This window comes from Electrona antarctica (assembly GCF_951216825.1).
Source record: "Electrona antarctica genome assembly, chromosome: 3".
In the NCBI taxonomy this organism is placed as follows: domain Eukaryota; kingdom Metazoa; phylum Chordata; class Actinopteri; order Myctophiformes; family Myctophidae; genus Electrona; species Electrona antarctica.
In genome coordinates, this window is record NC_136808.1 from 60,756,880 (window position 1) to 60,781,607 (window position 24,728).

The 24,728-nt window shown below is 46.8% G+C and overlaps 1 protein-coding gene across 1 annotated transcript in view; it reads right to left on the reverse strand.

Moving 5' to 3' along the window:
* Nucleotides 1-2,324: 2,324 nt before the first annotated feature.
* Nucleotides 2,325-24,728, reverse strand: part of trpm5 (transient receptor potential cation channel, subfamily M, member 5) — a 79,228-nt gene continuing 56,824 nt past the window's right edge. The window contains exons 17-26 of the mRNA XM_079497568.1: nucleotides 23,363-23,615; nucleotides 22,639-22,767; nucleotides 16,414-16,536; nucleotides 12,964-13,138; nucleotides 12,660-12,828; nucleotides 12,389-12,567; nucleotides 9,667-9,799; nucleotides 7,153-7,225; nucleotides 3,843-3,933; nucleotides 2,325-2,989 (exon numbers count right to left, since the gene is read on the reverse strand). Of these exons, the coding sequence (XP_079353694.1) occupies nucleotides 2,847-2,989; nucleotides 3,843-3,933; nucleotides 7,153-7,225; nucleotides 9,667-9,799; nucleotides 12,389-12,567; nucleotides 12,660-12,828; nucleotides 12,964-13,138; nucleotides 16,414-16,536; nucleotides 22,639-22,767; nucleotides 23,363-23,615 (1,468 nt within the window). The 3' untranslated portion in view covers nucleotides 2,325-2,846. The remainder of the gene's footprint in view (nucleotides 2,990-3,842; nucleotides 3,934-7,152; nucleotides 7,226-9,666; nucleotides 9,800-12,388; nucleotides 12,568-12,659; nucleotides 12,829-12,963; nucleotides 13,139-16,413; nucleotides 16,537-22,638; nucleotides 22,768-23,362; nucleotides 23,616-24,728) is intronic.

A 24,728-nucleotide genomic window follows, 5' to 3' on the forward strand; every position in this document is an offset into this window, starting at 1 on the left:
CCTCCCAATGGGTGCATCCTCCCTATGGGTGCATCCTCCCAATGGGTGCATCCTCCCTATGGGTGCATCCTCCCAATGGGTGCATCCTCCCAATGGGTGCATCCTCCCAATGGGTGCATCCTCCCAATGGGTGCATCCTCCCAATGGGTGCATCCTCCCAATGGGTGCATCCTCCCTATGGGTGCATCCTCCCTATGGGTGCATCCTCCCAATGGGTGCATCCTCCCAATGGGTGCATCCTCCCAATGGGTGCATCCTCCCTATGGGTGCATCCCTATTCCCTTTATTGGTGCGAGTGCTGAAGTGAAGTGTGAAGGTTTTACTACTGCAGAGCAAACTAAGCTTTCCAATATTATTCCTGTGATCATCATCCATTTCTGTTAGGGCTGAGTGATATGACTTCATATATATATATATATATATATCCCATTGTTTCGATTCCGATTCATTAAAGAAATATATATATTTTTTAATAGTGAAAAACAAATGTTTTCAATTATATATCATGGTAACTTTCCTGCCGTTTCTATAGAGGGTATGCGCATGCACAAAGTGAATGGCAAATAGAGTGGCAAAGTGACAGGAAAAATGAGTTTAACATTGTTTAATGTCGTTTAATGCAATTAGATATGACTTTTCTGTGTGGATGTATGGGCTGTCAAGGCCAGAAAGTAGTTTTTAGCCACTCAGTAGGCATTCCTGCATAACTTCCTGGTTTGATGATGATGTCACGCGCATACCCTCTATTAGCTTGGAATCCCTATTGATGATGTCACTGGTAGGTGGGTTTCTGAACTGTCCACAACCCTCCTCTGAGATTGTGCGTGATATTGAAATTAAACACATTCCTGGGCAGTAGGAGAGGAATTGTTTCTTGTTTTAAACCCATTCTAGGCGGGAACCCCTTTTTGTGTTTTAAGCATGACGTTATACTTTAGCTATTGAAAAAGAGCAGATCGAGCAGACCTACAAGCTCGTAGTGCGGCACCGAGTGCCGCGCTACGAGCTTGTAGGTCTGCTATTTTTAAAAAATCGTGAAAATGTGTCTCAAATCTTTGAATATATAACTCATATCTTTGCTTCTGGGCACTGACATAGAAACATGCTTTAGAACAGAGGTTCCCAACTACTGGTACCAGTACCACTAGTGGTACTTGAGCCCCCCCTCTGGTGGTACTCAGAGGAGTCGCCCAAAAATGGAGAAAAAAGACAGAAGTGTAATCAAATATTTTATATTAATACAGGTAGTTCTTCTGAACAAGCAATTGGTTGAAATAGGCTCTCCAGCCGTGCTGAAATGAGCATGACAGCACACCTACAGTAGAAATGAGCATGACAGCACACCTACAGTAGAAATGAGCATGACATCACACCTACAGTAGAAATGAGCATGACATCACACCTACAGTAGAAATGAGCATGACATCACACCTACAGTAGCCGTTAATAGAAGATTTGGGAACGGATTAATCACATTAGAAATATCATCAGTTGTGCTGATTAGAGATTAGACAGTTTTGTCAGAGCAGCAGCATTATCGGCTTATAGGAATGGAACAAAAAGGGCAGGTATATGCTCCTGTATTTTAACCCATTTTGAGCGGGAACGCCTTTTGGTGGTTACATACATTGTTATAAAGCTCATAGCGCGCCACCGAGTGGCGCGCTATGAGCTTGTAGGTCTGCTATTTTTGAAAATTCGTTAAAATGTGCCTCAAATCTTTCAGATTTCAAAATATATTTCAAAGATTAAAGATCTTAAGATTCTTTAATATATATCAATATGTAACACATATTGTCCGAGGTGGTACTTCAGTATAAAGGTGGTACTTCAGTATAAAAAGGTTGGGAACCAATGATTTAGAAGACATTTGTAGAATCTGTTCTCAGGTCTAAATGGGTAATACCGGACAGAACGATCATGTACAGTATAATGTACAATATTGTTACAGTAAGAAGAACACTCCAACAAGCAACAATGAGAGACATCATCTGGTAAAATCTACTGAAAGCGTTAATGATGTTATGTTTATCAATTATGATAGTTACGAGTCTTCCTTTATGACTAGCGCCCAAATCCTAAATTTGTGGCACTACTGGTTGCCGACAGTCGGGTTGTATAGTTAAGACGTGTGCTCCAGGAAGTGATGTCCAGACATGTGCGTAGAGTTGGTATAATGAGGATTTATTATCTGTCTCTGCACGCCTAATCACTACAGCATACATATAAATAAATGCAATAAACGTACATGATCCAAACAGCCTCCTAAACACAGTCTGAAAACTGTTTGCCTCTTGTCAGCAACACCTGCTGCATGATTGAGACCTGATTAAATACCCTTCCAACCTTCACATTGACCACACCCCTCAGTGGACATCATTGGCCACAATTAGGAGACTCAAATGGCGCTTACAATGACCATTGAAAGTGAATTAAGTTTGTCAGTGGATTTTTATAAATGTTGAACAAATTAACAGTATTAAAAAAAGGGTGTATGCCCTGTTTTGGACACAGTTTCCACCCGACAGTGACCATAAAATTATGTTCATATATCAGTGTTGTTTTTGTCGACTAAAACTAAGACGAAAAATGTTTGTCGAGTACGTACCTTTTTTCACTGACGAAAATTAAATGAAAACTAAATGAGTCGCTGCGCGACGCGTTGTGAGCTTGTAGATCGGCTATTTTCAGCAAGCGTAAAGTCAGCCATTACGACTGCATCAAGGCCCGTCGAAATACATTTCAGGTGACTAAAATGTGACCAAAACTAAATGAAAAACTATTCAAGAGACTATGCGACTAAAACTAAAATCAAAATGTGCTGGCCAAAAACAACACTGATATGTTTATTCATCGATGTAAGGGAATCGTTTGTTTGCTCCGTATCCTTGGTGACCAGATGTTGCATCCTTGTCGTCTGGTTGTACTTCCTGGTCTGGTTGAGCTGGAGGCGGGTCCTTGCTGGCCTTGCTGCTGCCTGTCAAAGACACTGCCGTTTGATTGGCAGATTTAAATCATCACAGTAATGTTGAATCAAACTGATTAAACCTGATTATTATTCCATTCATTCCATTTTTAGTTCCGGGTTCGAACTGGCAACCTTGCGGTTGCCATCCAGCCACTCTACCCCTGAGCCACTGCCGCCCTGTTCATCACCCTAGGCCTTTAGCACCTCCTCAATTCTGGTGTGCGCCCTTTTCCTGCTTGTTTACCTTGCTAAAAGATAAAAACGTATCTGAATGGTGGAAAAAAAGAAAGAAAAGAAAGAAAATCTCTCATCTCTCATCAGTCCAAAATAGATATCCATTCCTCACATAGAGTACAAAAAATACCGTAGAAGTAATTTCTCTATGGAGAATAACATGGGCTCATCTTAAAATCGTTTCATATAAGCATTGTGGTCCAAAAATAAATAGGCTGTCTCTGCGTTATTGTCGGGGAGCTCTCTCTGTATCGTTTGCGACAGTCACTCATATATGATACGAGCGAAAATGTAACTAATTCAGTAGCAGTAACAATAACGTTTTCTCTCAGTCAGTTGATTTTTCATATCCATATACGAGTGAAGCGGCCGGGGTGACATGAACACAGTTCTTATACGAGGCGATCTAAAATCCCCCCTATGGGGATTACAATGCAAATAAAAAGTACATGAACCTGTGGATTTGCGCCCTCTACCAATATTGACGTCAGACTTCATTGCTCTATACTGGCCCACTCCGTAGCTATACCTCTTCTGATAACCTTGGAAAGTAACCCTTATTCAAAGCAAAATATGTGGCCAGAGAACACAAAACAGTGAGCAGTTGAAGATGAGAGGTTTCTGCGGACGTGGAACTCACGTGGCGGTCTGGGAGCCTCTCTGTCACACTTGAGCGTGCTCAGAGCGAAGCACTCTGCAACCCAGGACAGCACATCTCCACAGTACTTGATCTAGGGGGAGGAAACCCGCAGCCCATTAATGACATGACAGCACATCTCCACAGTACTTGATCTAGGAGGAGGAAACCCGGAGCCCATTAATGACACCAACCCAGGACAGCACATCTCCACAGTACTTGATCTAGGAGGAGGAAACCCAGAGCCCATTAATGACAGGACAGCACATCTCCACAGTACTTGATCTAGGAGGAGGAAACCCGGAGCCCATTAATGACACCAACCCAGGACAGCACATCTCCACAGTACTTGATCTAGGAGGAGGAAACCCGGAGCCCATTAATGACACTCTGCAACCCAGGACAGCACATCTCCACAGTACTTGATCTAGGAGGAGGAAACCCAGAGCCCATTAATGACACCAACCCAGGACAGCACATCTCCACAGTACTTGATCTAGGAGGAGGAAACCCAGAGCCCATTAATGACACCCCAGGACAGCACATCTCCACAGTACTTGATCTAGGGGGAGGAAACCCAGAGCCCATTAATGACACCCCAGGACAGCACATCTCCACAGTACTTGATCTAGGGGGAGGAAACCCAGAGCCCATTAATGACACCCCAGGACAGCACATCTCCACAGTACTTGATCTAGGAGGAGGAAACCCAGAGCCCATTAATGACACCCCAGGACAGCACATCTCCACAGTACTTGATCTAGGAGGAGGAAACCCAGAGCCCATTAATGACACTCTGCAACCCAGGACAGCACATCTCCACAGTACTTGATCTAGGGGGAGGAAACCCGCAGCCCATTAATGACATGACAGCACATCTCCACAGTACTTGATCTAGGAGGAGGAAACCCAGAGCCCATTAATGACACCCCAGGACAGCACATCTCCACAGTACTTGATCTAGGAGGAGGAAACCCAGAGCCCATTAATGACAGGACAGCACATCTCCACAGTACTTGATCTAGGAGGAGGAAACCCAGAGCCCATTAATGACAGGACAGCACATCTCCACAGTACTTGATCTAGGAGGAGGAAACCCAGAGCCCATTAATTAACCCAGGACAGCACATCTCCACAGTACTTGATCTAGGAGGAGGAAACCCGGAGCCCATTAATTAACCCAGGACAGCACATCTCCACAGTACTTGATCTAGGGGGAGGAAACCCGCAGCCCATTAATGACAGGACAGCACATCTCCACAGTACTTGATCTAGGAGGAGGAAACCCAGAGCCCATTAATGACATGACAGCACATCTCCACAGTACTTGATCTAGGAGGAGGAAACCCGCAGCCCATTAATGACATGACAGCACATCTCCACAGTACTTGATCTAGGAGGAGGAAACCCAGAGCCCATTAATGACACCAACCCAGGACAGCACATCTCCACAGTACTTGATCTAGGGGGAGGAAACCGGCAGCCCATTAATGACACCAACCCAGGACAGCACATCTCCACAGTACTTGATCTAGGAGGAGGAAACCCAGAGCCCATTAATGACACCCCAGGACAGCACATCTCCACAGTACTTGATCTAGGAGGAGGAAACCCGGAGCCCATTAATTAACCCAGGACAGCACATCTCCACAGTACTTGATCTAGGAGGAGGAAACCCAGAGCCCATTAATGACACCCCAGGACAGCACATCTCCACAGTACTTGATCTAGGAGGAGGAAACCCGGAGCCCATTAATTAACCCAGGACAGCACATCTCCACAGTACTTGATCTAGGAGGAGGAAACCCGGAGCCCATTAATTAACCCAGGACAGCACATCTCCACAGTACTTGATCTAGGGGGAGGAAACCCGCAGCCCATTAATGACATGACAGCACATCTCCACAGTACTTGATCTAGGAGGAGGAAACCCAGAGCCCATTAATGACAGGACAGCACATCTCCACAGTACTTGATCTAGGGGGAGGAAACCCAGAGCCCATTAATGACACCCCAGGACAGCACATCTCCACAGTACTTGATCTAGGAGGAGGAAACCCAGAGCCCATTAATGACACCCCAGGACAGCACATCTCCACAGTACTTGATCTAGGAGGAGGAAACCCAGAGCCCATTAATGACAGGACAGCACATCTCCACAGTACTTGATCTAGGAGGAGGAAACCCAGAGCCCATTAATGACAGGACAGCACATCTCCACAGTACTTGATCTAGGAGGAGGAAACCCAGAGCCCATTAATGACAGGACAACACATCTCCACAGTACTTGATCTAGGAGGAGGAAACCCAGAGCCCATTAATGACAGGACAGCACATCTCCACAGTACTTGATCTAGGAGGAGGAAACCCGGAGCCCATTAATTAACCCAGGACAACACATCTCCACAGTACTTGATCTAGGAGGAGGAAACCCAGAGCCCATTAATGACAGGACAGCACATCTCCACAGTACTTGATCTAGGAGGAGGAAACCCGGAGCCCATTAATGACACCAACCCAGGACAGCCGCACATCTCCACAGTACTTGATCTAGGAGGAGGAAACCCGGAGCCCATTAATTAATGACACGTCGAAGGTATTATGTTGTCATTTTGATTATATTTCACTGAGTTTCCCCAGGTGTAAATATAAAATTGCTGCCAAGTATTTCAGGTTATTTTATTTACTCTATATCCTCTCTCTGTCTGTCTGACTGACTATTATGATGACTTTTATTAGGCCTATATTTTGATATACCGTATATTTGGATACACATTTCCCTCTTATTACTTTGCTTTTATGACGATAAGTGGAGGGGATTGCTGCCAAACTACGTTTCATTGTGTTATATTAAGCGATAACCATAAAGCCTCTGAAATGCTTCGTAAGGCCCTGGAGTGGTTGGAAGACATGAAAAGTGTTTTACGAACACAAGCATTTATCTACATGATTATGAGACATCACAACCAGGCTTATCAGTATCACGTGGGACCACCTTATTTTACCACCTTTTAGGAGGTATTAATATTAAAGGAGCATTCAGTGATTTGGGTGATTTGGAGAAAAAAAAACCCAGTCCGCCCGGTAACAAGATGTGCACATGCACGCACTACCGTGGGGAGACAATCAGGATGGAATAAGAATAGGACAGATCCGTCGTGATCACATGACTATGGAGATAATAATGTGTACTGATTTGCATGCATGATGTTTGGACAAAATCTTTTAGGATGTTTTCGGGGGGGCCGCCAGGCAGCACTCACCTAAACGTCCCAAATGCCCATATATGGAGATCATTGTATCTGTCACTTACCTGAGCCTCCATGGACAGGAGACGTTTCTCTTGGTCCTTGAAACCACTGACGATCCTCAACAGGCTCTGGACCCTGTAGTCATTAACACACTGCAGTTAAATCAACTATCTGGACCAGTATGTAGTCATCCTCACACTGCAGTTAAATCAACTCTCTGGACCCTGTATGAAGTCATCCACACACTGCAGTTAAATCAACTCTCTGGACCCAGTATGTAGTCATTAACACACTGCAGTTAAATCAACTCTCTGGACCCAGTATGTAGTCATCCACACTCTGGACCCTCACACTGCAGTTAAATCAACTCTCTGGACCCTCACACTGCAGTTAAATCAACTCTCTGGACCCTCACACTGCAGTTAAATCAACTCTCTGGACCCAGTATGTAGTCATCCTCACACTGCAGTTAAATCAACTCTCTGGACCCAGTATGTAGTCATCCACACACTGCAGTTAAATCAACTCTCTGGACCCAGTATGTAGTCATCCACACACTGCAGTTAAATCAACTCTCTGGACCCAGTATGTAGTCATCCTCACACTGCAGTTAAATCAACTCTCTGGACCCAGTATGTAGTCATCCACACACTGCAGTTAAATCAACTCTCTGGACCCAGTATGTAGTCATTAACACACTGCAGTTAAATCAACTCTCTGGACCCTCACACTGCAGTTAAATCAACTCTCTGGACCCAGTATGAAGTCATCCACACACTGCAGTTAAATCAACTCTCTGGACCCTCACACTGCAGTTAAATCAACTCTCTGGACCCTCACACTGCAGTTAAATCAACTCTCTGGACCCAGTATGTAGTCATCCACACTCTGGACCCTCACACTGCAGTTACATCAACTCTCTGGACCCTCACACTGCAGTTAAATCAACTCTCTGGACCCTCACACTGCAGTTAAATCAACTCTCTGGACCCTCACACTGCAGTTAAATCAACTCTCTGGACCCAGTATGAAGTCATCCACACACTGCAGTTAAATCAACTCTCTGGACCCAGTAGTCATTAACACACTGCAGTTAACCCATTCTGGACGAGAACCCCTTTTGGTGTTTTAGCATTATGTTATACTTTAGCAATTGAAAAATAGCAGATCCACAAGCTCACAACGCGTCGTGCTGCGACGCGTTGTGAGCTTGTAGATCGGCTATTTTCAGCAAGTGTAAAATCAGCCATTATGACGGCATCAAGGCCCACCAAAATACATTTTAGTCGACTAAATCACCTGTAGATTTAGTCGACTAAAATCTCATGACGTCATGAGATAAACTAACACTAACACATTCCAGGTGACTAAAATGTGACTAAAATAGAAATGTTCTGCCAAAAACAACACTGCTCTACATGTATGTACTGCTCTCTAGTATGTGCTCTACATGTCTTAAAGGTAAAGTATGTGCTCTACATTCCGCTGACAGTGAAGCTGGTGTTTAGTGACATAGTGAAGCTGACATAGTGAAGCTGACATAGTGAAGCTGACATAGTGAAGCTGGTGTTTAGTGACATAGTGAAGCTGACATAGTGAAGCTGACATAGTGAAGCTGGTGTTTAGTGACATAGTGAAGCTGACATAGTGAAGCTGGTGTTTAGTGACATAGTGAAGCTGACATAGTGAAGCTGGTGTTTAGTGACATAGTGAAGCTGGTGTTTAGTGACATAGTGAAGCTGACATAGTGAAGCTGGTGTTTAGTGACATAGTGAAGCTGACATAGTGAAGCTGGTGTTTAGTGACATAGTGAAGCTGACATAGTGAAGCTGGTGTTTAGTGACATAGTGAAGCTGACATAGTGAAGCTGACATAGTGAAGCTGGTGTTTAGTGACATAGTGAAGCTGACATAGTGAAGCTGACATAGTGAAGCTGACATAGTGAAGCTGACATAGTGAAGCTGGTGTTTAGTGACATAGTGAAGCTGACATAGTGAAGCTGACATAGTGAAGCTGGTGTTTAGTGACATAGTGAAGCTGACATAGTGAAGCTGACATAGTGAAGCTGGTGTTTAGTGACATAGTGAAGCTGACATAGTGAAGCTGACATAGTGAAGCTGACATAGTGAAGCTGACATAGTGAAGCTGGTGTTTAGTGACATAGTGAAGCTGACATAGTGAAGCTGACATAGTGAAGCTGACATAGTGAAGCTGACATAGTGAAGCTGACATAGTGAAGCTGGTGTTTAGTGACATAGTGAAGCTGACATAGTGAAGCTGACATAGTGAAGCTGGTGTTTAGTGACATAGTGAAGCTGACATAGTGAAGCTGACATAGTGAAGCTGGTGTTTAGTGACATAGTGAAGCTGACATAGTGAAGCTGACATAGTGAAGCTGACATAGTGAAGCTGACATAGTGAAGCTGGTGTTTAGTGACATAGTGAAGCTGACATAGTGAAGCTGACATAGTGAAGCTGGTGTTTAGTGACATAGTGAAGCTGACATAGTGAAGCTGACATAGTGAAGCTGGTGTTTAGTGACATAGTGAAGCTGACATAGTGAAGCTGGTGTTTACTTGGACGAGGTGCTCTTGAGGCGCTCCTCGCTGCTCTCCCAGCGCTGGCGCTCCAGTTTGGCCAGATAGTTCTCCTTCTGGACGGTCTCCCAGGTCATCAACCTCTGGTCCAGCCCTGCTGGGAGGTCCCTCTCTGCACGCACACACGCACGCACGCACGCACACACGCACACACGCACACACGCAATGAATTAACAGACCGTTAATATGAGGTGACTTTAATCAGTGTTTATAGTCCCAGCAGGGGAAGTGCTCTCTGACACAGACAATAATGTGATGTAATGTGAAACCTTGTCTGTTCCTATCGCTACAGTGAATAGGGAAGCCTCATGCGGTTCCCTCTACACGACAATGTTTGTGGATTGTTTGTTTTGTTACTCGCCCTAGCCCTGACGACCTTGCAGGCTTACAGTATAAAGGCTAAAATCATTTTAGCCGTTGACACATGGTGTCAAGGAAATTTTAATTAGGCTTAAAATCACTTATATAGGAGCACGGTGGCACAGTTGGTAGTGCTGTCGCCTCACAGCTAGAATGTCCTGGGTTCGATTCCCGCTGGGGACACTGTGGGCGCTGGGGGCGTGTTTCCTCCTCTGCGTCATCAGTGCCCATACCCGAGGCGGGGTTGGCGAAAGGGCCTTTCTGTGTGGAGTTTGCATGTTCTCCCCGTGTCCCCTAGGGTAGGTACCCTCACAAAAACATGCAGTAATCCTGGTCTCTAAAACTACCTCCCCCTGGCCAGCCAGGGCGCCTGATGGGGGGGAAAGGAACTGGTCGGAATAACGTGTTCCTTCCATGCGCTACATCCGGCCAGGGAAATTCCCCCCTAGAAGGAGGCATGAGGTCAGTCCGCTGCCCCCCCATGTTGGCAGAGGAAGTGTAGCGCCCAGGATTACATTAGATAATTGGCACTGGGTAAAAAAAACTGGGTTGCAAAATCGTGGGATAAAAAATATGAAAAAAAAATCACTTATATAACTATTTTTTTGGAAATCTCTATGGGACATTTTGTGGTGCTATCTGTAGCACCACAAAATGGTATGCCCTATAATAGCTATAATAATAACAACAACAACAACCGTGAACCTATAAGTGTTCCTGCTTGGGCTAATAGCTAGAATAACTGTGTTTTAATTGGTACCCAGGTGTTCCTGCTTGGGCTAATAGCTAGGATAACTGTTTTAATTGGTACCCAGGTGTTCCTGCTTGGGCTAATAGCTAGGATAACTGTTTTAATTGGTACCCAGGTGTTCCTGCTTGGGCTAATAGCTAGGATAACTGTTTTAATTGGTACCCAGGTGTTCCTGCTTGGGCTAATAGCTAGGATAACTGTTTTAATTGGTACCCAGGTGTTCCAGTTTGGGCTAATAGCTAGGAAAACTGTTTTAATTGGTACCCAGGTGTTCCTGCTTGGGCTAATAGCTAGGAAAACTGTTTTAATTGGTACCCAGGTGTTCCTGCTTGGGCTAATAGCTAGGATAACGTGTTTTAATTGGTACCCAGGTGTCCTGCTTGGGCTAATAGCTAGGATAACTGTTTTAATTGGTACCCAGGTGTTCCTGCTTGGGCTAATAGCTAGGATAACTGTTTTAATTGGTACCCAGGTGTTCCTGCTTGGGCTAATAGCTAGGATAACTGTTTTAATTGGTACCCAGGTGTTCCTGCTTGGGCTAATAGCTAGGATAACTGTTTTAATTGGTACCCAGGTGTTCCTGCTTGGGCTAATAGCTAGGATAACTGTTTTAATTGGTACCCAGGTGTTCCTGCTTGGGCTAATAGCTAGGATAACTGTTTTAATTGGTACCCAGGTGTTCCTGCTTGGGCTAATAGCTAGGATAACTGTTTTAATTGGTACCCAGGTGTTCCTGCTTGGGCTAATAGCTAGGATAACTGTTTTAATTGGTACCCAGGTGTTCCTGCTTGGGCTAATAGCTAGGATAACTGTTTTAATTGGTACCCAGGTGTTCCTGCTTGGGCTAATAGCTAGGATAACTGTTTTAATTGGTACCCAGGTGTTCCTGCTTGGGCTAATAGCTAGGATAACTGTTTTAATTGGTACCCAGGTGTTCCAGTTTGGGCTAATAGCTAGGAAAACTGTTTTAATTGGTACCCAGGTGTTCCTGCTTGGGCTAATAGCTAGGAAAACTGTTTTAATTGGTACCCAGGTGTTCCTGCTTGGGCTAATAGCTAGGATAACGTGTTTTAATTGGTACCCAGGTGTCCTGCTTGGGCTAATAGCTAGGATAACTGTTTTAATTGGTACCCAGGTGTTCCTGCTTGGGCTAATAGCTAGGATAACTGTTTTAATTGGTACCCAGGTGTTCCTGCTTGGGCTAATAGCTAGGATAACTGTTTTAATTGGTACCCAGGTGTTCCTGCTTGGGCTAATAGCTAGGATAACTGTTTTAATTGGTACCCAGGTGTTCCTGCTTGGGCTAATAGCTAGGATAACTGTTTTAATTGGTACCCAGGTGTTCCTGCTTGGGCTAATAGCTAGGATAACTGTTTTAATTGGTACCCAGGTGTTCCTGCTTGGGCTAATAGCTAGGATAACTGTTTTAATTGGTACCCAGGTGTTCCTGCTTGGGCTAATAGCTAGGATAACTGTTTTAATTGGTACCCAGGTGTTCCTGCTTGGGCTAATAGCTAGGATAACTGTTTTAATTGGTACCCAGGTGTTCCTGCTTGGGCTAATAGCTAGGATAACTGTTTTAATTGGTACCCAGGTGTTCCTGCTTGGGCTCGGGGCGTCGGAGCAGGCTGAAGAGGATCTGGGACAGGTGGCTGATGATGATGAAGGGCGGAGCCAGGGCGGGGCGGCTGTGGTACTCCACGATCAGGTTGTACCTCTGGAACTTCCAGAAGATGTCGGCGTTCTCCTGCACCACCTGGAAGGTGTAGCTGCCAACGAGCAGGATAGTTACCATTAGTTTTTGTCAGTGAAAAAAGGTAGTCGACGAACATTTTTAGTCGACGAAATCAGATGACCCTACCTGAACATGGCGATGAGCAGGTTGAGCAGCAGCACGTTGGTGACCAGCAGGAAGATGACCAGCAGCAGGATGACCAGCCAGTTGGCGTAGACGTTGGGACACGGTGGGAGGAGCCCCGCGGTGATCTCCAACGAGTCCTCTGTGCAGTTCATCTCCGGGAAGTGAGCCGCTGTGTCAAAAAGACTTTGTTTTAGTCTTTTGAATCAAACTTAATTTTAGTTTTTTAGTCATAGTTTTTTTAGTCATAGCAATTAAAAAATAAAAAACAACTACGTGGAAGTGCTTCTTCCGCCACTATACTCACCATCGATCTCCTCCAGGGGGACCTGTCCAAAGATGTGCAGGTAGGGCCGGTACAGAGCCCTGCGGAACACCCAGTCGATGCGTGGGTCGTTGGGGTGGAGCAGCGCCTGCGTGGCCACGCCGTACGCAACAAGCCACACCCCCAGGAAGAACAGGAAGAAGAACACGTCCTTCATCTGGCCAATGAGACACAACACATTCACTGTTTACAATCCATGTAGCAGTGTTGTTTTTGGCAGCAAATTTTGATTTTAGTTTTAGTCATATAGTCTCTTGAATAGTTTACATTTAGTTTTAGTCACATTTTAGTCACCTGGAATGTTTTAGTGTTAGTCTAGTTGTAGTCGACTAAATATCATACAATTTTAGTTGTTTCCATTTAGTTTTCGTCAGTGAAAAAAGGTAGTCGACGAACATTTTTCGTCTTGGTTTTAGTCGACGAAAACAACACTAACATGTAGGTTTACCAAATTAAAATATTGTATCTTTCTTTATAGTGTTTTACACTTTTAGAAGGCGTGAAATAATTATTCTCGCCAAAAAGATGGTGATGCACGTCTAGGATATAGTATGACACACTGGCCAAAGGATGGTGGTGCACTCTAGGTTATAGTATGACACACTGGCCAAAGGATGGTGGTGCACTCTAGGATATAGTATGACACACTGGCCAAAGGATGGTGGTGCACTCTAGGATATAGTATGACACACTGGCCAAAGGATGGTGGTGCACTCTAGGATATAGTATGACACACTGGCCAAAGGATGGTGGTGCACTCTAGGATATAGTATGACACACTGGCCAAAGGATGGTGGTGCACTCTAGGATATAGGGCAGGGATTCTCAACATTTATGGCTGCATGGGGAGTGGGGACCCCATGGCCATGTCTCACGTGTGTCATCAGGTGAGGTGTTAATCTTTGGCCATGTCTCACGTGTGTCATCAGGTGAGGTGTTAATCTTTGGCCATGTCTCACGTGTGTCATCAGGTGAGGTGTTAATCTTTGGCCATGTCTCACGTGTGTCATCAGGTGAGGTGTTAATCTTTGGCCATGTCTCACGTGTGTCATCAGGTGAGGTGTTAATCTTTGGCCATGTCTCACGTGTGTCATCAGGTGAGGTGTTAATCTTTGGCCATGTCTCACGTGTGTCATCAGGTGAGGTGTTAATCTTTGGCCATGTCTCACGTGTGTCATCAGGTGAGGTGTTAATCTTTGGCCATGTCTCACGTGTGTCATCAGGTGAGGTGTTAATCTTTGGCCATGTCTCACGTGTGTCATCAGGTGAGGTGTTAATCTTTGGCCATGTCTCACGTGTGTCATCAGGTGAGGTGTTAATCTTTGGCCATGTCTCACGTGTGTCATCAGGTGAGGTGTTAATCCCCGGCCATAAAAAATGCCCAAGACAGGGCACTTCCTGTTTACAGGCTCTTTAAAGCATTCGTGGCTCCACCCATCTGACTGACCACTTAGAGCCTTGTGCATTTTAATTGGAGCACATCCGGCTTGGATGGAACTAATAGTACACTTTAAGGCCCTCATTTATCAATCGAGTGTAAAATCTGCCCCAAATTCGAGTGTAGGATTCGTAGTACACCCACGTCGGGTCGGCATTTACAAAGTGATCGCAGACAGCTGTTTCTTCCTTAATTTCGTTCGGACGTTTATAAATGTGACGGCTGAAATCTATCTGGCACACCCTATGAAATCAAGCCTCGCCCTCGTTTTTGCGACATGAACAACTGCAGTACGACCTTGGAAACCATAGTTACATGACGAAAAAAGTCAATAAAAAAGTCACCCCCCTCTCATACACACACAGACGCACGCACGCACACGCAACTTGCAAGTCCAACTGGTTTGTTGTAGCCTATATTAAATAAATAAAGAACGAACACCTACACCTGTATGAATTAAATAAAGCTGTAGCTGTAGTACCCTGTCTGTTTCTCCTCTCGCCTCGCGTGCCTTGCTGCCCACACGCACACACGCACATACGGGCCGTGGCCCAGTCAGTTTAGAGCTGGCCCAACTTGTGCATGCAAATAACCACCAAATAACCACAGCATTAGTAAACCACAGCATGCAAGCCGCCTTTGTTTTAAAATGGTTCCCCAAACCGTTCACAGTTCACACTTCCCCCCCCCCCCCCCCCCCATGCTAATTTGCCCAGTCAATCATTTGATCCGCGCTACGCGCCTGCCGTGTGTTGTTAGTTGTAGCCTATATTAAATTATTAAAGTATTTATTCATTTAATATAGCCTACAACTATATATTAGTGAACGAAAACCTGAACCTGCATGTGGACAATGAATTAAATAACAAATAGGCGCACACACACGCTGCTGTTTTCCTCCTCTCCTGTCCTGTCTGTCTCTATCACTGTGGTCCGTTCATGACACCGCGACCATGCACGTTTATGACAATCTATTTAGATTACCTCGCTATTAGTAGTGGCTGGGCTGTCAACTGACAATTATATAAATGTGCAGCCTAAACCAGCCTCATGTGGCACACTGGCACAGGTGGGCTGGCAGCCTGGCTGGGTGGTTTAACCTATACCTAACTCCGATGCGGTCAGCGGTCCCCAATTTTGCGCTGGCACGCCGGCACGGCACATTTGGCAATCGAGCGACACGTCGGGTTTATCCTTAAAACGACGAGATGTAACTCGAGAAAGACATGGCTGTAGATTGCACTATAGCCTACCCGTTGGTTGGTAGACTTGACTATAGCAGCAGCACTGCAAATGCCTCTCGATCCAGTTAACTATTCCAGGAGGGGGGGGGGGGGGGCACCGGCATGCGCTCATGCAAAACACTGTTTAAATGGCTTAAGCATCTAAACTTGCAACATTGTTTTAATTGCGCGATTTTAACTGCTTGTAAAGTTGGTAATCTCCTACCAATTTCATATGACACAGACACATCGTTGATGTAGGCCTATTCCTTTTTTCCTTTTCTTTTTCTTTTTTTACATGTAGCCCATATACTACATACATATACTTTTATATAAACATTTTAGGAGTGAATACATATGTTTCGATGCCTGTGACAGCCTCTCAGCTGGTCAAACAATGCTGCTCCGCTGTTCTACGACAAAAAGGCCAAAGCGTACGACAGCTCCCGACCAGACGTGAGTTTTGTCTTGGCACAAGATCATTTTCAATCTTTGGCGCAAATCGTAAATGCCGAAAATTGCGGTAATTTCGGCGTACACCCATATTTTGGCGTACGCACGGTTGATAAATGAGGGCCTAAGTTCTTATTAAATTGCATCACTTATAACCCATTTAGACCTGAGAAAAGATTCTACAAATGTCTTCTAAATCAAGTGTTTTGCCAATTATTGGGGGGGGGGGGCACTTGCAAGATCCTCACGGCCCACCAGTGGGCCCCGGCAGATCGGTTGAGAACCAGTGCGATGGATGCAGTAAATTGTTTACGTCACCATTCTCTCCACAATGATGATCTTTGGACCCAGCTGCTTGTGAATGGCAAAGATGTGGATGAGCCTGAGGGTGAACACCATGGAGTCTATGGCCAGAACGGTCCTCCCTGCCTCGTACGTGCTCTGAGCCATCCTGCCAGGGGAAAGACAACAACACCAACGTAAACATCACTTCACCATGATGCACGGTGCCCTGCCTCCTACCTCAGGGGAAAGACCACAACACCAACGTAAACATCACTTCACCATGATGCACTGTGCCCTGCCTCCTACCTCAGGGGAAAGACCACAACACCAACGTAAACATCACTTCAGCATGCACGGTGCCCTGCCTCGTACGTGCTCTGAGCCATCCTGCCAGGGGAAAGACAACAACACCAACGTAAACATCACTTCACCATGATGCACTGTGCCCTGCCTCCTACCTCAGGGGAAAGACAACAACACCAACGTAAACATCACTTCACCATGCACTGTGCCCTGCCTCCTACCTCAGGGGAAAGACAACAACACCAACGTAAACATCACTTCACCATGCACTGTGCCCTGCCTCCTACCTCAGGGGAAAGACCACAACACCAACGTAAACATCACTTCACCATGATGCACGGTGCCCTGCCTCCTACCTCAGGGGAAAGACAACAACACCAACGTAAACATCACTTCACCATGATGCACGGTGCCCTGCCTCCTACCTCAGGGGAAAGACCACAACACCAACGTAAACATCACTTCACCATGATGCACTGTGCCCTGCCTCCTACCTCAGGGGAAAGACAACAACACCAACGTAAACATCACTTCACCATGCACTGTGCCCTGCCTCGTCTGAGCCACCCTGCCAGGGGAAAGACAACAACACCAACGTAAACATCACTTCACCATGCACTGTGCCCTGCCTCCTCTGAGCCACCCTGCCAGGGGAAAGACAACACCAACGTAAACATCACTTCACCATGCACTGTGCCCTGCCTCCTCTGAGCCATCCTGCCAGGGGAAAGACAACAACACCAACGTAAACATCACTTCACCATGCACTGTGCCCTGCCTCCTCTGAGCCACCCTGCCAGGGGAAAGACCACAACACCAACGTAAACATCACTTCACCATGATGCACTGTGCCCTGCCTCCTCTGAGCCACCCTGCCAGGGGAAAGACCACAACACCAACGTAAACATCACTTCACCATGATGCACTGAGCCCTGCCTCCTCTGAGCCACCCTGCCAGGGGAAAGACAACACCAACGTAAACATCACTTCACCATGATGCACTGTGCCCTGCCTCCTCTGAGCCACCCTGCCAGGGGAAAGACAACACCAACGTAAACATCACTTCACCATGATGCACTGTGCCCTGCCTCCTACCTCAGGGGAAAGACCACAACACCAACGTAAACATCACTTCACCATGCACTGTGCCCTGCCTCCTCTGAGCCACCCTGCCAGGGGAAAGACAACAACACTAACGTAAACATCACTTCACCATGCACTGTGCCCTGCCTCCTCTGAGCCACCCTGCCAGGGGAAAGACAACAACACCAAAGTAAACATCACTTCACCATGCACTGTGCCCTGCCTCCTCTGAGCCACCCTGCCAGGGGAAAGACAACAACACTAACGTAAACATCCCTTCACCATGATGCACGGTGCCCTGCCTCCTACCTCAGGGGAAAGACCACAACACCAACGTAAACATCCCTTCACCATGATGCACTGTGCCCTGCCTCCTACCTCAGGGGAAAGACAACAACACTAACGTAAACATCACTTCACCATGATGCACGGTGCCCTGCCTCCTACCTCAGGGGAAAGACCACAACACCAACGTAAACATCACTTCACCATGATGCACGGTGCCCTGCCTCCTCTGAGCCACCCTGCCAGGGGAAAGACAACAACACCAACGTAAACATCACTACACCATGATGCACTGTGCCCTGCCTCCTACCTCAGGGGAAAGACAACAACACCAACGTAAACATCACTTCACCATGATGCACTGTGCCCTGCCTCCTACCTCAGGGGAAAGACAACAACACCAACGTAAACATCACTTCACCATGATGCACGGTGCCCTGCCTCCTACCTCAGGGGAAAGACCACAACACCAACGTAAACATCACTTCACCATGATGCACTGTGCCCTGCCTCCTACCTCAGGGGAAAGACCACAACACCAACGTAAACATCACTTCACCATGATGCACTGTGCCCTGCCTCCTACCTCAGGGGAAAGACAACAACACCAACGTAAACATCACTTCACCATGATGCACTGTGCCCTGCCTCCTACCTCAGGGGAAAGACCACAACACCAACGTAAACATCACTTCACCATGATGCACTGTGCCCTGCCTCCTACCTCAGGGGAAAGACAACAACACCAACGTAAACATCACTTCACCATGATGCACGGTGCCCTGCCTCCTACCTCAGGGGAAAGACTACAACACCAACGTAAACATCACTTCACCATGATGCACTGTGCCCTGCCTCCTACCTCAGGGGAAAGACAACAACACCAACGTAAACATCACTTCACCATGATGCACTGTGCCCTGCCTCCTACCTCAGGGGAAAGACAACAACACCAACGTAAACATCACTTCACCATGATGCACTGTGCCCTGCCTCCTACCTCAGGGGAAAGACAACAACACCAACGTAAACATCACTTCACCATGATGCACGGTGCCCTGCCTCCTACCTCAGGGGAAAGACAACAACACCAACGTAAACATCACTTCACCATGATGCACTGTGCCCTGCCTCCTACCTCAGGGGAAAGACCACAACACCAACGTAAACATCACTTCACCATGATGCACGGTGCCCTGCCTCCTACCTCAGGGGAAAGACAACAACACCAACGTAAACATCACTTCACCATGATGCACGGTGCCCTGCCTCCTACCTCAGGGGAAAGACCACAACACCAACGTAAACATCACTTCACCATGATGCACTGTGCCCTGCCTCCTCTGAGCCATCCTGTCAGGGGAAAGACAACAACACCAACGTAAACATCACTTCACCATGCACTGTGCCCTGCCTCCTCTGAGCCACCCTGCCAGGGGAAAGACAACAACACTAACGTAAACATCACTTCACCATGATGCACTGTGCCCTGCCTCCTACCTCAGGGGAAAGACCACAACACCAACGTAAACATCACTTCACCATGATGCACTGTGCCCTGCCTCCTACCTCAGGGGAAAGACAACAACACCAACGTAAACATCACTTCACCATGATGCACGGTGCCCTGCCTCCTACCTCAGGGGAAAGACAACAACACCAACGTAAACATCACTTCACCATGATGCACTGTGCCCTGCCTCCTACCTCAGGGGAAAGACAACAACACCAACGTAAACATCACTTCACCATGATGCACTGTGCCCTGCCTCCTACCTCAGGGGAAAGACAACAACACCAACGTAAACATCACTTCACCATGATGCACTGTGCCCTGCCTCCTACCTCAGGGGAAAGACAACAACACTAACGTAAACATCCCTTCACCATGATGCACGGTGCCCTGCCTCCTACCTCAGGGGAAAGACCACAACACCAACGTAAACATCCCTTCACCATGATGCACTGTGCCCTGCCTCCTACCTCAGGGGAAAGACAACAACACTAACGTAAACATCACTTCACCATGATGCACGGTGCCCTGCCTCCTACCTCAGGGGAAAGACCACAACACCAACGTAAACATCACTTCACCATGATGCACGGTGCCCTGCCTCCTCTGAGCCACCCTGCCAGGGGAAAGACAACAACACCAACGTAAACATCACTACACCATGATGCACTGTGCCCTGCCTCCTACCTCAGGGGAAAGACAACAACACCAACGTAAACATCACTTCACCATGATGCACTGTGCCCTGCCTCCTACCTCAGGGGAAAGACAACAACACCAACGTAAACATCACTTCACCATGATGCACGGTGCCCTGCCTCCTACCTCAGGGGAAAGACCACAACACCAACGTAAACATCACTTCACCATGCACTGTGCCCTGCCTCCTACCTCAGGGGAAAGACCACAACACCAACGTAAACATCACTTCACCATGATGCACTGTGCCCTGCCTCCTACCTCAGGGGAAAGACCACAACACCAACGTAAACATCACTTCACCATGATGCACGGTGCCCTGCCTCCTACCTCAGGGGAAAGACCACAACACCAACGTAAACATCACTTCACCATGATGCACTGTGCCCTGCCTCCTACCTCAGGGGAAAGACAACAACACCAACGTAAACATCACTTCACCATGATGCACGGTGCCCTGCCTCCTACCTCAGGGGAAAGACTACAACACCAACGTAAACATCACTTCACCATGATGCACTGTGCCCTGCCTCCTACCTCAGGGGAAAGACAACAACACCAACGTAAACATCACTTCACCATGATGCACTGTGCCCTGCCTCCTACCTCAGGGGAAAGACAACAACACCAACGTAAACATCACTTCACCATGATGCACTGTGCCCTGCCTCCTACCTCAGGGGAAAGACCACAACACCAACGTAAACATCACTTCACCATGATGCACTGTGCCCTGCCTCCTACCTCAGGGGAAAGACCACAACACCAACGTAAACATCACTTCACCATGATGCACGGTGCCCTGCCTCCTACCTCAGGGGAAAGACCACAACACCAACGTAAACATCACTTCACCATGATGCACTGTGCCCTGCCTCCTCTGAGCCATCCTGTCAGGGGAAAGACAACAACACCAACGTAAACATCACTTCACCATGATGCACGGTGCCCTGCCTCCTACCTCAGGGGAAAGACCACAACACCAACGTAAACATCCCTTCACCATGATGCACTGTGCCCTGCCTCCTACCTCAGGGGAAAGACAACAACACCAACGTAAACATCACTTCACCATGATGCACGGTGCCCTGCCTCCTACCTCAGGGGAAAGACAACAACACCAACGTAAACATCACTTCACCATGATGCACTGTGCCCTGCCTCCTACCTCAGGGGAAAGACAACAACACCAACGTAAACATCACTTCACCATGATGCACGGTGCCCTGCCTCCTACCTCAGGGGAAAGACAACAACACCAACGTAAACATCACTTCACCATGATGCACTGTGCCCTGCCTCCTACCTCAGGGGAAAGACAACAACACCAACGTAAACATCACTTCACCATGATGCACTGTGCCCTGCCTCCTACCTCAGGGGAAAGACAACAACACCAACGTAAACATCACTTCACCATGATGCACTGTGCCCTGCCTCCTACCTCAGGGGAAAGACAACAACACCAACGTAAACATCACTTCACCATGATGCACTGTGCCCTGCCTCCTACCTCAGGGGAAAGACAACAACACCAACGTAAACATCACTTCACCATGATGCACTGTGCCCTGCCTCCTACCTCAGGGGAAAGACAACAACACCAACGTAAACATCACTTCACCATGATGCACTGTGCCCTGCCTCCTACCTCAGGGGAAAGACCACAACACCAACGTAAACATCACTTCACCATGATGCACTGTGCCCTGCCTCCTACCTCAGGGGAAAGACAACAACACCAACGTAAACATCACTTCACCATGATGCACGGTGCCCTGCCTCCTACCTCAGGGGAAAGACCACAACACCAACGTAAACATCACTTCACCATGCACTGTGCCCTGCCTCCTACCTCCTCTGAGCCATCCTGCCAGGGGAAAGACAACGCACACATCATTTATTTACTGTACCTACTATAGGATGGAAACAAGTCCCCACGACTATTTTGTGTTAATTTAATGTCTGACTGTACCTTTGTGCCGTTTACATTTCTGACTAATAAAGTATTCAATCAATCAATCAATCAATCAATCAATCAATGGCTCAGGAAGTTCCAGACCCACAGGAACGCACCCAGGGTGCCGGCCCGATTCCGGCGAGCCACCCACCCACACACAGCTCCGTAAGCCGTCACCCGTGATTATATCAAAAATCTGAAGTTTGGTATGACAGCACAGTGCACCCTGAACGTGGCCTGTGAGTGATATTGTTGAGTGGCCTGCCCTAGAGAGTGGTCTGATGGTGTAGCAGAGCCGAACGCCAAGATAACATATTATATGCACACTATTCTCATTCTACAATAAATATTGGTTAAATCTATTGGTGAGTTATATCTGACTGAACTGTATTTCATTCTGTTTAGCTAAAAAGACTGCTACTTGCCTGCACGATACGCTCACGACAAAGAGGGACATGGCCACCATGTCACACTTGTTCCAGTTGTCCTCCAAGTACAGCTTGAACTTCTTGAAGATATTTATCTCCTCGTCCGTAAAGAAGCTCTGTCAAAAGAAAACAATATGATAGACTGATTTCTGAATAATAAATATCTCAATGGTGAAGAATTCTTCCCATATTTGCCTCATTAACCTCATTAGTGTCATTGTACGATGATTAGAAAATCATACTGTAAAAACTACCAAACTGTATCAAACCACATTTTTGTGGAAATTGGAAATACTCAGTACAAATACCTCAAAATTGTACTCAAGTACAGTACCTAAGTAAAAGTACTTAGTTACTTTCCACCACTGATTGTTGACCCCTGACCTGTCGGAGCTCCTCCAGCACCAGCGTTAACCCCTGACCTGTCGGAGCTCCTCCAGCACCAGCGTTAACCCCTGACCTGCCGGAGCTCCTCCAGCACCAGCGTGAACACCCAGAAGTAGAGTTAACCCCTGACCTGTCGGAGCTCCTCCAGCACCAGCGTGAACACCCAGAAGTATAGAGTTGACCCCTGACCTGTCGGAGCTCCTCCAGCACCAGCGTTAACCCCTGACCTGTCGGAGCTCCTCCAGCACCAGCGTTAACCCCTGACCTGTCGGAGCTCCTCCAGCACCAGCGTGAACACCCAGAAGTATAGAGTTGACCCCTGACCTGTCGGAGCTCCTCCAGCACCAGCGTGAACACCCAGAAGTAGAGCATGATCTCGGGGGGCCCGGGGCCCAGTGGGGGCGGGGGGCGGAAGTCCAGCAGCAGCACGTAGGCGAAGAGCAGGAGGAAGGCGAAGTACATGATGACGTTCCCCAGGAACACCGTGACGGGAGCGCTCCAGAAGCGCCGCCAGCGCCGCAGTAAGAAACGCCACCACACGGTGGCGCAGCTCTGGGCCGCCGGCCCTCCTGGCGTCCTGAAAAGAAACGCACGAAGATTTTAAACATTTCAGACGGTCAAGTAGTGTCAAAGATTTGAGTTAAAAACGTTGGCTGTGAATTGAAAGCATATATTCAAAGATTTGAGCACAATTTGTCACAATTTTTCAAAAATAGCAGATCTACAAGCTTGTAGCGCGGCACTCGGTGCCGCGCTATGAGCTTGTAGATCTGCTATTTTGCAATAGCTAAAGTATAACATCATTCTTAAAACACCAAAAGGGGTTCGCGCACAGAATTGGTTAAGCAAGTACCTAGGGTGGGCATTGATCCTAATAGGGAGTTTGTTCTGTCTGTCCTTACTGTGCTAGATTGAGATTGACTGAGATAATCTAGAATGTTTTTTGTCCTTTACCTCATTGCTTTGTAAAGCTGTAATTTTAATTCACTAGACTTGTACGTGCCCGTCGCGTCGGGAACCTAATAATACCCATGGTCAACTTTTCATAGCACCCATTCAGTATTTTAGCTGTGACGTGAGCGCGAGCACGTGAGATACTTCCGGGTCCTACTTTTGTGACGCTTTTGTGTCCCCATAGAGTTATACTGTGACGCTCCGTCAGACTAAATCAGAGACGAAAACAACCACGAAAGTCTCATTTTACCGCTTTCCTCGCAACAACAAAGCTGCGCTGCTCTCCCAAATCTGGCTGTGACAGGCCGTCTGCCCCACACGGAATACTTCGCCATTTTATTTCATTGTGTCAACTAAATCCTCATTAATGCAAACTAGATTCAACATACTCAAGCCTGCAAACATTCTAAATATGCCCCCGAAATATTTTACTGAGCAAACGGACTGTTACCACCTTCAATAATAATGATAATAATAGTCTTTATTGTCTCCACATCATATATTTTTTTGTCATGGAAACTTGTACAAAACATTAAGAATTCTACTCGAGTTGGAAGCATTAAGACCCATTTTAACCCTCAATGGCTTCCTTTCTGAAAAATAACATCATTGTAAAAAGATTCACGCGTTTAGATATTCTATTTACAATGAGATGCGGACGGGAGCTGGTGCCACTTGGACCCGGACGTAACGTAGCACTACAAAATGACGTTGGACTTAAATACTGAATAGCAAC